At 39.2% G+C, this 12,569-nt stretch overlaps 1 protein-coding gene across 1 annotated transcript in view; it reads left to right on the top strand.

Annotated features, from left to right (window-relative positions):
• Positions 1-12,569, top strand: part of Pxn (Peroxidasin) — a 249,966-nt gene that overhangs the window by 25,984 nt on the left and 211,413 nt on the right. Inside the window, exon 4 of the mRNA XM_065236340.1 lies at positions 8,036-8,271. Within this exon, the coding sequence (XP_065092412.1) occupies positions 8,036-8,271 (236 nt within the window). The remainder of the gene's footprint in view (positions 1-8,035; positions 8,272-12,569) is intronic.

Below are 12,569 nucleotides of genomic sequence, written 5' to 3'. Positions count from 1 at the left end.
TGAAAATGACATTTGCCAGCCCTGGTTTTGATCAAGAATAGCCCACGTCTAGAGAATAAAAATTGATATGCGACGCCATTTTGAAATCCAAGATGGTGACTTCTAGTTTAGGAATAAGTGAGAAATGCTGTCAAATACTTATCAATAAATATCGATGAAAATCGATATCCGACGCCATTTTGGAATCAAAGATGGCGGCTTCCGATTTATGTATAAGTGGAAATACAGTCAAATACACATCAATATTGGTATTTTTTGTAGTCGGTATCAAGACTACAGATCGAAAATTGATATGCAACGCCATTTCAAAATCTAAGATGGCGGCTTCCGATTTCAGAACAAGTGGGAAATATTGTCAAATACCCATCATTACCTATAGGAATCGGGATGGCGTCTAGAGGCCGGAAATCGATATCCGACGCTATTTTGAAATCCAATACGGCGGTTTCCTATTTCAGAAAAAATGGGAATTGCTGATGCCGTTCCATCAATACGGGTATTTTTGGAATCGGGTGACGGGGAAACTTTCTGAATCCTGATGGCCGCCATATTGGATTCCGTTCCGAAAATACCCATATCTAAGGGTATTTGACACTTCATAAAACCAATGGCCACTATCTTGAATTCCAAAATGCCGTCGGGTATCGATTTTCAGCACCTTCGCGTCGTCCCCGTTCCGAAAACACCCATATTGTAGGGTATTTGAGACTTTCCCTGACCCCGATGTCCGCCATCTTGGACTCCAGAGTGACGTCGTTTATTTAATTTTCGTTTAATATAAAATAATTTATTATTATTATTATATATAATCCGGATGCCATCCCTTTTGGCAACCGATATTGTTCAGATACTATCCGGATACTACATGTTGATGTCTGTGTCGTCAGGTCGTGACAAGTCGAATGAGCCTCGAATTGAAGTGAAAGTGGAAAAAAAACGAAGGAAGCAGTTTTCGAGTCATTCATTGCGTCAATTGAAACAGGTTTTTGCTTCAAATGAAATGAACTGAAGCACTTGACGAACGAAACAAGCAATTGGCAAATCAAAGTTGGCACTTGTGGACAATAGAAGAACTATGAAAGTGATGATGTTTTCAAAATTTCCCACGGGGAAGCATACGAGTGCAATCTTAAAATGCTTTTAATTTGCAAATGGAGCATTTTATCGAAGACAACAAATCAAGAAGACTGGCAACTCTTCCATTTTCTCATACAAACGCTATGAGACAGGTACAATCGCGTCATCTGCCGCTTAAAGGTAAATGCTTCGAACGAATTTGATAGCAAAGATATTATCCTCAGAAGAAGGGTTTGTGTATTTGCTCATTTTTCTATGCGTTGCTTCCACCTTCACTCAAGTGCAGCGGTACTGTATCTGTCGCTTGGATTCTGGCAAAGTTGCCAGTCTTCTTGATTTGTAGTCTTCGATTTTATTTAAATCTGGTTGCTGCTACAGTGGTAAAAAAAGCTGAAATCTATGTATACATCTAAAAATCTGAAAAGAAATTTTTTCTGTATTATATGTCTATTGTGTAGTCCTTTAATTTTCTACTAACGTAGAACTAATCAGATTTGAATAAAATGCACCATTTGCAAAATAAAAGTATTTTAAGATGCACTCGTATACCTCACCGTGTAAAATTTTGAAACCATTATCACTCTCATAGTTCTTTTATTCTTCACGAGTACCAACTTTGATTTGCCAATACTCCAGTCATGTTTGAAACGAGGAATGTTCATCGTGACTCGATAACAAGAAACACGATGACTTACACGAACATGATACTGCTCGAAATGAAGCGATTCTGCGGAGAGTTCATTTTCTTTTCTTTGTTTCGAAAATTCAGAACCCTGCCACGCACAACTTTCCGACGAGCATTCTTCAAAAACATGGTGAGTCAAAAAAAAAAAAATAGTGAGTGACAATCTGAAAGGAGCGATATACCTAGCTCCGGTCCTCACAAGTTCCTACCTCACGCCTCCACAAGTCATATGATCACAAAAGACTACCAGCTGAAACATGGACACAGCTGGTTGGCGTAGCCTGGGCAATGTTGTCAATCCGACAATAGCAGAGTGAGGAGGTGCGACGCGAACACTGGCGCGGTAACCATAGCAGGGTGATAGAGGAAATGCTTCGCCAACCCGAGCATCTGTTCACCATGGAGGTGCGGCTCAAACAGCGTCTGACTGGCATCCAGCGGCTGAATAAGAAATGCTCTTCCCCGGAAGCTACACGTAAGATGACAGCCCCATCACGGCGGATAGGAGATCTTAGGCCAACCACCTACTGTCTCTGAAACCTTTACAATTGTTACAGAAACCAACAGAGAAACACATCGAACTGATTTAACGGCAACGACCTTTAGCGCAAATAAGCTCCGAAGGGGATCTGACTGTGTGCGACAATTGGCGAGGCATCATGTTACTGTGTATTGTTCTCAATGTTCTGTGCAAAGTTATCCTGAATCGGATACAGGAGAAGATCGACGCGACTCTCCACCGGCAGCAGGCAGGATTCCGTGCCGGAAGATCTTGTGTGGACCATATTGTCACGCTCCGCATCATCCTGGAGCAGGTCAATGAATTCCAAGAGTCCCTTTATTTGGTATTCATTGACTACGAAAAAGCTTTCGACCGTCTCAATCACGAGAATCTGTGGGGCGCCCTGAGTCGCAAGGGAGTCCCGGATAAAATCATCAACCTCATCGAAGCGCAGTATGAGGCTTTCACGTGCAGAGTTCTGCATAACGGAGCCTTGTCCAACCCTATCCGGGTAGTCACTGGTGTGAGACAAGGATGTATACTATCACCGCTACTGTTTCTCATCGTAATCGACGAGATCATGGTAGATGCAATTGACCGTGTACCGAACCGTGGGCTGCTTTGGCAGCCTATCACCATGGAGCATCTCAACGACTTCGATTTGGCTGATGATGTTGCTCTACTAGCACAACGACGCTCTGATATGCAGAGTAAGCTCAATGACCTAGCCGAACGCTCCTCTGCGGCGGGTCTCACCATCAACGTCAACAAGACCAAATCGTTGGATATCAACACGGGCAACCCTTCCAACGTTACGGTAGCGGGGCAAGCAGTGGAGAAGGTTGAAAGTTTCGAATATCTTGGCAGCCAAATAGCGTCGGACGGCGGGAGTAAGAGCGACATAGGTGCACGAATCAAGAAGGCTAGGGCTGCCTTTGCGAGTTTACGAAACGTATGGAGATCCAACCAGATAAGTCAACGCACTAAAATCCGAATATTCAACTCGAACGTGAAATCTGTGTTGTTATACGCCAGCGAGACGTGGTGTGTATCAGCGGAGAACACTCAAAAGCTGCAGGTCTTCATCAACCGATGCCTGCGGTATATAATTCGTGTCTGGTGGTCTCACAACTGGATCTCGAATGCCGAGCCTCATCGTCGATGTCATCAGAAGCCGATAGCAGCAGAAATTGATGTTGCTTTTACACTTGGATCGATAGGAGATTATTGCCTACTGCAGAATTGATGATAATATCAACTTTTGAAATATTGCACATAGGAGTGAAAAATTTCGCTGAGGTATAGCTGGAAGTCATTGATGAAGAAGACTATTGTTGGTGTTTACATTCCATGGGCACATCTATCGGCATACCTTCGGCACAACCCCGTAAGCATCGGATTGTTGCAAATAAAAGGGGAGCACTGCTGGACAACTATCATTGAAGTTGTTCACAACATTACGTGCTGTTTGACTGTATATTCAGGAACATACTCTAATTGAATATACCAGAGGAACTCAGGCCAGAGGTTCACTTATAGATCTAAATACGAAATGTAGGTTCTAGAGTGAGAGGCAGTTAATTAGACCCCATTAGTACCCTTAATTCAAATAATGCTGCAACTCACACAAAACAATCTACAGAAGTCAATTCGTCATGTTCCCCACCGGTTCCAACTCTTTCCGGCCGCTGATAGACCATTGCTTTCCACATGACGAAAGGTTAGGTTTCTGGTCTGCCTTTGAGGACCTTATAAAACCCTAAAACACAGGACTTTTATTATCATATGAACACAAAACACCAAAATTTCGCACACCCTCCACTTCCCGCGTCATCCTCAATCCAATTTATCCTTGCGATTTCAAACCAAAACATTCAAGGTGTCAGAAATACCAGGTTGCCGGGATGGGTATTTTACGAACAATCGCAGCTTGCTCTATGATCGGCACAATCGGCACACTGACAAAAAAGATGACCCAAGATTGGTGTGCGGAGTGATCTACCCCTTGGGAAATCCACTATTCACGGTGTGCTCAAATAATTTTCGGAACGTTTGACGGTCGAGAGGAAACCGAAAAGTGATAAAACCATTGGACGTGCTGATCCTGTCATGGACCGAAAGGTGAAGGAAGCCCCGAATCTCTCTGTTTGAACGGTGGCTCGTAAAATATGAATGTCACCTGGTTATGTCCAAAAATCAAAACAGCGTTTGGGGCTGAAGTCATATAAAGTAAGAACAGCTCCAAATCGCATCGACGAACAAAATTTGACAGCAAAATCACGGGTTCGATATTTGTACTGCAAATATTTGACGAAGTTTTCATGCGTTGATGAAACTTATGCCCTGGAGGATTTCAAGCAGCTTGCAAGGCCAAAAATGATACAGCTGAGCATTGCAGAACGAAGAAGGTATCGAAATTTCCCAAAAAATACTTTATTTGGCAAGCAATTTGCACGTGTGGCAGAAAGAGTCAATCATTCGTCACTACAGGCACAATTAACAAGAGAGATTACCCAGAAAGAGTGTCTGCAGAAGCGATCGCTACCCTTCATGCCATTATGCTAAATCCCCAAATCTGCATATTGTCCAGAGTTACGTTCAATCGAGAGATATTGGGCTCTGATGAGCGGAAGCTTTCTGGAAAGAAACACGGAATCAAAGATATCAAACACTCCAAAAAATTTGGACAAAGACGGCCACCACGGTATCTAACGAGTATGTACCAGTGCTACAAAATCTCGAAAATTCACGGTGATATTGACAAATTCTGCTTTGGCCACTCATTTGAGCTAACAGTCACAGTCAAGGCAAACCATGTCAATTGTCAATGACAATGCTATCAGTGACGAACCCGTGCAGATTTTTGTAGTTACAAAATTTGTGTATGGATTTTGAAAATTATAGATGAACCTCTTAAAGAAGCCCAACATACTATTTGCTTTCGTTATGATTGTATTATAATGTTCTACAAAAGTGAGTTTGGAGTCTAGGATTACACCTAGGTCCCTTTCAATTTTACATTTTTCTACATTTTGGTTGCCTAAAAATATTTCAAAAAGAGGTGTTTCTATTTTTCCCAAATAAATCCACCAAGTGTTATATAAGTTGATTTCATTCTAGTGTCGCTAGAATTACTAATTTTCATGACGTCTGCATATATAAGAACTTTTATTTTTTTAAGTATAAAGGAAATGCCGTTTACGTAAAAAATAAAATATCGCGCAAAAGTCTGTCAATGACAATGACAAATCACTGTTTCATAGCGCCTTCTATAAACTGCAAAACCCATGCTCCGTATACGTTGCGGAACTCGCAGCCATATTTTACGCAGTAGAGCGAATTGCCTCACTACATTCTGACCATTACTTCATTTTTACGGATAGTCTTAGCTCATTGGAGGCTATTCTTTCAATGAGACCGATGAAGCACTCCTCGTACCACTCCTCCTTATTTATTTATTTATTTCGTCAACCAACGTAGACTAGTACATATTCGAATACAGTTTTGTTTTCTTAAATTTATTTATTTATTTCGGTAACTTTGGAAAAGAGGTTAAAAGAATAATTTTGTCTTTGAAAAAAAAAAGCAGTGTCAGCTTTCCTATTTTTTTATGAATTATAATGCCTTATGGAGTAAAAATATTGTTTTAGTTTATGCCGAGACATTGTAAAGTCAATGGTTTCGCAGTATTGATTGTAAGCGGTTTAATGGACCATATTTTGCATAATTTGTGGGATGATGTTTTATGGCAAATAAATTTCGATTTCGGAGTTGCCGAGTAGGTGCATGGAAATTTAATTTTGATAAAAGTTCTGTAGAGTCAATGCACTGCGAAACGATATCGTTTACAAATGAAACCATTGCATATTCACGACGCTCTTTAATGTTTGTATGTATATTTGAAGGCAATATATAGTGTTTTAATTGTGTATGGGTCCTGAAAGTTCTAGCAAAAGCGCTTGATAAAGCCTAGCATGTTATTTGCCCTGTGAATAATTGTGTTGTAATGGTCTATGAAAGTTAGTTTAGAGTCTAAGATAACTCCTAAATCCCTAACTATTTCAAATTTTTCTACATTTTGATTTCCTAGTGCAATTGAAATATTTGAAGTTGTTCTTTTCCTGCTAAATGATATTAAGTTGCATTTTTTTTACATTCAATTGTAGTAGACTTTTTTTGCACCATATGTAGAATACGTGTATTTCATTCAGGAATATATTGATGCCTTCTTCATTTCTTATTTCCCAAAAGAGCTTCATGTCGTCGGCATAAATAAGCAATTTAAGTTGTTTGAGAATGAAAGAATAATGTCGTTAACGTATAGAATAAAAAGAAGAGGTCCCAAATGAGAGCCTTGGGGGACGCCTGAAGTGACTTGAATTGGTCTCGATTTCAATTTCGAGCCGTGTTGCATGTCAGTAATTCTATTTTTGCGGCCCGTTAGAGACATCTTGGCGAGCCAAGATCTCGACTATTTAAATTTAATTTATGTGTTTTTAAAACAGATCGACCTAAGGATTTAGTAGTTAGTGTCATCTTGTGTTCTCCCAAGTTGTTATCTACCCATCGGTGTACCCCCATGTTTGTCTTTTTCGTCAGTATGTCGCTTAGTTCGAGATCAAGAGCACATTGCTCGAAAAAACCTTGTGTACTCAATCCCTACCCTGCAATCCGTTTGTTACAATTTGTAACTCCTAACCTCGTGATATCCGTGAGTAATCGGCCCCCGCTTTACTAACGTAAGTTTTAATTAATTTTGTAACCCAAACGATGAATATCGGCTCTGCAAAGCTACGGCAAATGAGCCTGGAAAAATAAATGCGTTATTAAAAAAAAGACAAATCACTGGTATGTACAAACCCTAATGGATGGTTTAAGCGCAAATTTCTAAAATGTTATGCAAATATCGAATAACTATGTTTTGACTGCGTGAATTTTTAAATCATATGCCTTGAAACCGAAATAAACAACTACAATTGAAATATAATGCAATATAATGCAAAATTTGTGTTTTACTTCAGTTTTGATGTGTTTGTTGAATATCTTATAGGCAGTGGGTGACTGGTATGTTCAAAACAGTATATCAAACTTTTATGACTTCCGGCCCCGAATGAATAAGTCACTTCCATCTTTGTGAATCTTCAATCAACATTCGCCATCACTCACCATCCAATTCAATGGCAAAGTTTTGCAAGCTCTTCTTCTTAGAAGCTGTACATGTACGTACACATACACACCTATCCGTCAGTTTCGTTCTTTTCGTTCCATAAAAATCAAAAGCACCAACATTGCTCTAAGTCCCCGAACTGTCCCCGTTTCCCACTCCACGTCGGAATCGGAGCAAATAAAATTTATGTTTTTCCTCCCAACCACCGAACATTCGCTTTTCTCCAACCTCCGTTGAAGGTAAAGAAAATGAAACTGAGAAATTTCCGGCTTCCGACTTGCATTGTTTTGATTCTGGCTGCCAGTTTGTTCTAGGTTATATGGAGTCTTCGTGCTGAACATTCTCGGTTTCTTCTTACTCGTCCGAGTCCAAAATGAATGATCTTTGGAAAATCGACTCATTTTCTCAACAAGTATATGAGAAACTCGCCTTATTCCAGGCACTTCTCAAACTTCTCCCATCACTCGAAGTCAACCGAGAGATCTTTAGTCGAAACAGAAAAGCCAACAATGTTCCCAAGAGATCAATTCGGAAATTTGCTCACAACACCCAGCAACGAACATGTTTCATTTTCTTCATTTTTTTTTTCTATTCTCCATTGCAGGTTCCTGTACGGCAACCAAATTAGACGGATTCCCGAGGGAGCTTTCGGCGGACTGCCATCGTTGAAGCGCTTCCGGCTCGACGACAATCCACTGGAATGCGATTGCTCGTTGCTGTGGTTTAGCAAGTGGCTCCGAAGCCTGGGTCACACCGCTCAGGCCACCGGCGGTTGTGCCGTGCCGGAGTCGCTCGTCGGGAAAAACGTGGCCGATTTGACCGATGACGATTTCCACTGCAGTGAGTATTGTTTGCTTTAGGGAGGTTAAGTTGGAGGAAATCGTGCTTTGATTTACGGGGGGGTGGCTTCCGGAACGAATTGGACGGCATGGTGTACGTGGATGTAAATTCGCTTTGATTTGAAAATTCAAACCATAATCGTATTACACCCAGGACTTGCTTGGGAAAGACACACACACTTAGAAAAATTGATGTAAATTTAGGTGCTCTAAGACTGACATATACGAGCTTCAATTTTGACGTAAAATTGAGTCATAAAAGACGCGAAATTCGGCTCAATCAAACCTACTTTCAGCCGGCGCCGGTGGTGTAGTGATAAGCGTGACTGCTTTCTCACACCCCAATGGGTCTGGGTTCAATCCCAGCCGAGGTCGGTGGGATTTTTCTGAGGCATAAAAATCTCTGGTCACGTCTTCCTTCGGAAGGGAAGTAAAGCCGTTGGTCCCAGCCCATGTGTGTTTGAATGGGTGCGATATCCTACGCAGGTGTGGAAGCTGCCTTCCTGCACATTCGATTGCCGGCAATGGATTGCAATCGATGTCCGTCGGTGATTGGCACTAGATTGCGGAACAGAGACCGACGTTAAATAAAAGAATGAATGAATGAAACGTACTTTCAAACTTTTCAGTCCCGGAGCACTTAATTTTACATGACATGTTTGTTTACGTCTCATCCTTTATGCCAAAGATGAATTCCGTCACGTGTAAGATTAGGTATTTCTAAGTGTGCAGTTTAAGGTATAGAATAATTTATTCATGACAAATTGTCAGTTCAGCACCAAGCACCTTCATTGAAGTGCGAATCAATAGGTCATCCATGGTCACACTTGTATAGTTTTTGTATAGTTGTTGTATAGTGCTCATAATTATTATACAAACAATGCTCATGCTCGTAGTTTTTCATTCAAGTGTATCCGCGGCATACAACGAATACTTTTTTGACCGTATCGGTAGTGATTATTTGGAAAATTCAATTGAAATGCATGGCATCCTTATATAAAAAACACAGAATAAAACGTTACAAAATGTCAGTTTCTTCTGGTTTCTCAAAGACAGCGCCGTCAGAGAAAGTGGTTTAAATAAGCGTAGCTTAAGTAATCTGCCGCATTGATAATTGAATTGATGTTTATATGAAAGTCGATTTTAAACTAATTTATTATAATTCAGTTTAATTTCAATTGGGTTCTTTAGGGGTTTTACATCGCATTTACATCGCAAATGGAACTGAAATCCAAAATTTCATCTATTTTGGAGCACTGGAACTGTTTATAATAAGTGTGATTACATAAGCAAAAATCACCTTCTTAGCGCCTCTCGGTGGTACTTTGTATGGGAGTGAGCTGTCAATATGTTAGTTTTGTGTCATACAGTTATAGTACGTTCAGACTACAGAGTTATAACATGTTATAGCGCTATCTTGATGGTGGTTTCTGTGTTGCAATTATTTGACAACCGTTATAACATGTTATAACTCTCCAGTCCAGTTTTAAGTGATTAGTTTGCTTTAAATCTTGATTTAAAAATCAAGATAGAAGTAAATAGGATTGAAAAAAATATCTTTGTGCTCAGAAAACGAAGCCCTTTCAGATAATGTTCAGAAACCGATATATTTTCCAAATTATAGAACCCAATTGCGATTAATATTTAAACATGGTATTGGATAGCGGAAAACTATTAGTAGCTCCTGGTGCAGTTCTTATTTTTTATATTGTTGCGGATTTGAACGAGGAAACAGATAATGAAATTTATGATGATGTAAAAGATTATAAGAGACCTGACTTTTAAATTTATTCACCTTTCCATACGTACCGTTGGATTTGATGATCACAAATTGTTAAAATATTGTTTAAAATCTAAAACTGCTTCTTGATTCTAAATTCGTCCTACGAGTTTCAATTCCGTCCTAACGCATTGAAACGTCATTAGATTTTCTTCGTCCTACGGATAAACGTAGAAAAAGGGGATTCGCAAGGAGTGCTTCTTTTGTTTTGAGAACAAAGCGCGTAAATATTCATACAATGCGCTATAATAGCAAAGATGAATACTAAGATGAAACTGTCGGAAGAAAAACTTTCTATTTTAGTGTCCTTTTTCACGGTCCCTTTCATCCAATGAATACCTCCCGTATGCAAGGTAATTTTGTGGTTTTGCTGCCCCTTTGGTAGAGATGAAATTTTGCGCACTTTTTTTATCAAAACAATCACACCAAAATCAGAGATGTCCCATTTTTTAATTGCTCGATTAACAACTTATCGATTATTTTTTGTTCGCTGTGCTGCCATTTTTCCACCATTGAGAGTGCAGCACATGTTTGAAGCGATCGGTGATGACCTCTGGAGATGTTAATGCTTATATCGGCATGATATAACCGATTACAAATATTTTACTTTTCGGTTCGTTAATCGATTAATCGAGTATTCGAATGAAAATCGGCCATCACTAGATGAATGTGAAACGTCATTTCAAATATAAGGACCGTACATAAATAATGATACAATTTGAAAGGGACCGGGCTTATCACAAATTACGTCCCCACGGTCACTGAAATAAACACGAGTGTTCACCGGTTGATAATAGGATTTATGTTGTAGCTAATGAACTAACGCATCGGAACAAACCTATGGACGAGTGCACCGATGGATTTGAGTTCACTCACTCGAGAAAAAGTGACACAAGCTGCGGGCAATGTTTACTAATCATGAACATGAATAATGAATAATGAACATTTAGTGTTCATGATTAGTAAACATTGACCGTAGCTTAACACGGTGAAAACCTTGATAATCAGTGTTCACTCGGCTGTCGACAGAAGCAGACCACTCTCGATGTGTGTCACGCGATCGTCTGTTTACTCGGCAGCATTGTTCTCCATCAGCAACCATTTCGTGATGAATGTGTGAGTGCTGACCACGTTTTGCGTTAATTGCTTCAATGGAAGCACTCTGACCTCCGTTGGTGAATATGCCATACAATGAAACCACTGGAAGCGGCTCCCGTTCTGGTGGAGGAGGCTTATTGGATAGCGGAAGATAAAATGTTTATTGTGTTGTACCTTTGGACTATAAAACATAGATGTATTGTATAGTTAACAAGAATCATCAGCTTTACAGGTTGAGCCTTATCAAATAAATTAATAAACAAAAAAAAAATCATTGATATTATTGATATTTTCAGCTCGATAGAACGGAAATGGGCGATTACGACGAAGTAGCGCTGTACCCTACTTATTTATAAATATTTAAGCCTCAAAAATTAAATTTCAACATTAATTTCAATACTCTCCACGCTTTTCCTCGTGAAGCACTCGTGTTTATTTTCATTGCTCGGTTTGAACCACGTTTAACGGTTTGATTGGACCTTTAAGTTTCAGTCTTCGCGTGTCTCTTATTTACCATCGTCTCTGGTGAAAAATGGGATAGATATTTTAAAGTCCTTATATTTCTCAAATGAAGCTGTTATACATTTTTCGATTATTATAAGGGGGATAAAAACTCAATAAATGAACTAGGGGAAATGACTCTAATATTGGCCTATGGATCTAAGATTGGGCCCATCGCTAAATTTTATTTATACAATACAAGAATAATAGCATAAGCAATCTACTAATGATTTTCAGAGTATATGCTACTATTATACTTTCGAAGTACCTATTAACCTAACTGAAGTAGTTGCTGCATAAAGTTTTAAATGTTGTTAAACTTCTTGCTGTCTTGTATTCCCTCGGTAGTTCATTCCATAATCGAATCGAACGATAGCGCAACGATTCATTTAAAAAATTGAAGAGCATCTTGGAATAATAAAAACACTTGACCTAGAAGATTGTGAGTGAATAAAGAAATTTCGAAGATGTATCAGACTTTTGTTTAAAATTTTATAAGTTTGAATACACATTCTATGTTTCATGTAGTTGACGAAATCGTACCCGTGTAATAAATAAGAAAAGTTAGAAATGTGATCGTATTTCCGCAGGTCGTGCACGTATCTGGTAACGGCATTAAATACCAAGTTTAATTTCTTTGTATTTACTCATTATTTGTTTTAAATTGCTTGATTAAACCAATGTTTTGTAAAGTTCCAATTAACCTTTAAAATTGTTATCATTATTACATGTCAAACGGTCGATTATGCTTTTATTGTTTTCATTCAGACCTTTTATTGTGATGTTTAAGTTTTCTTTGATGAGGTTTTTACAATCATTAGTGATTATTGCAATGTATGTATCATACTTTATGAATGGTATGAATATATTTGGCCAGCCTGTAAGATACCCTTAATTTTTATCCAGCTTTCCACGCTAGC

The sequence above is a fragment of the Ochlerotatus camptorhynchus genome, unplaced genomic scaffold (genome assembly GCF_037179485.1).
Source record: "Ochlerotatus camptorhynchus isolate MF236.1 unplaced genomic scaffold, CSIRO-AGI_Acam_v1.1 ptg000549l, whole genome shotgun sequence".
Classification (NCBI taxonomy): domain Eukaryota; kingdom Metazoa; phylum Arthropoda; class Insecta; order Diptera; family Culicidae; genus Ochlerotatus; species Ochlerotatus camptorhynchus.
This window is presented reverse-complemented; position numbering and strand designations above follow the sequence as displayed.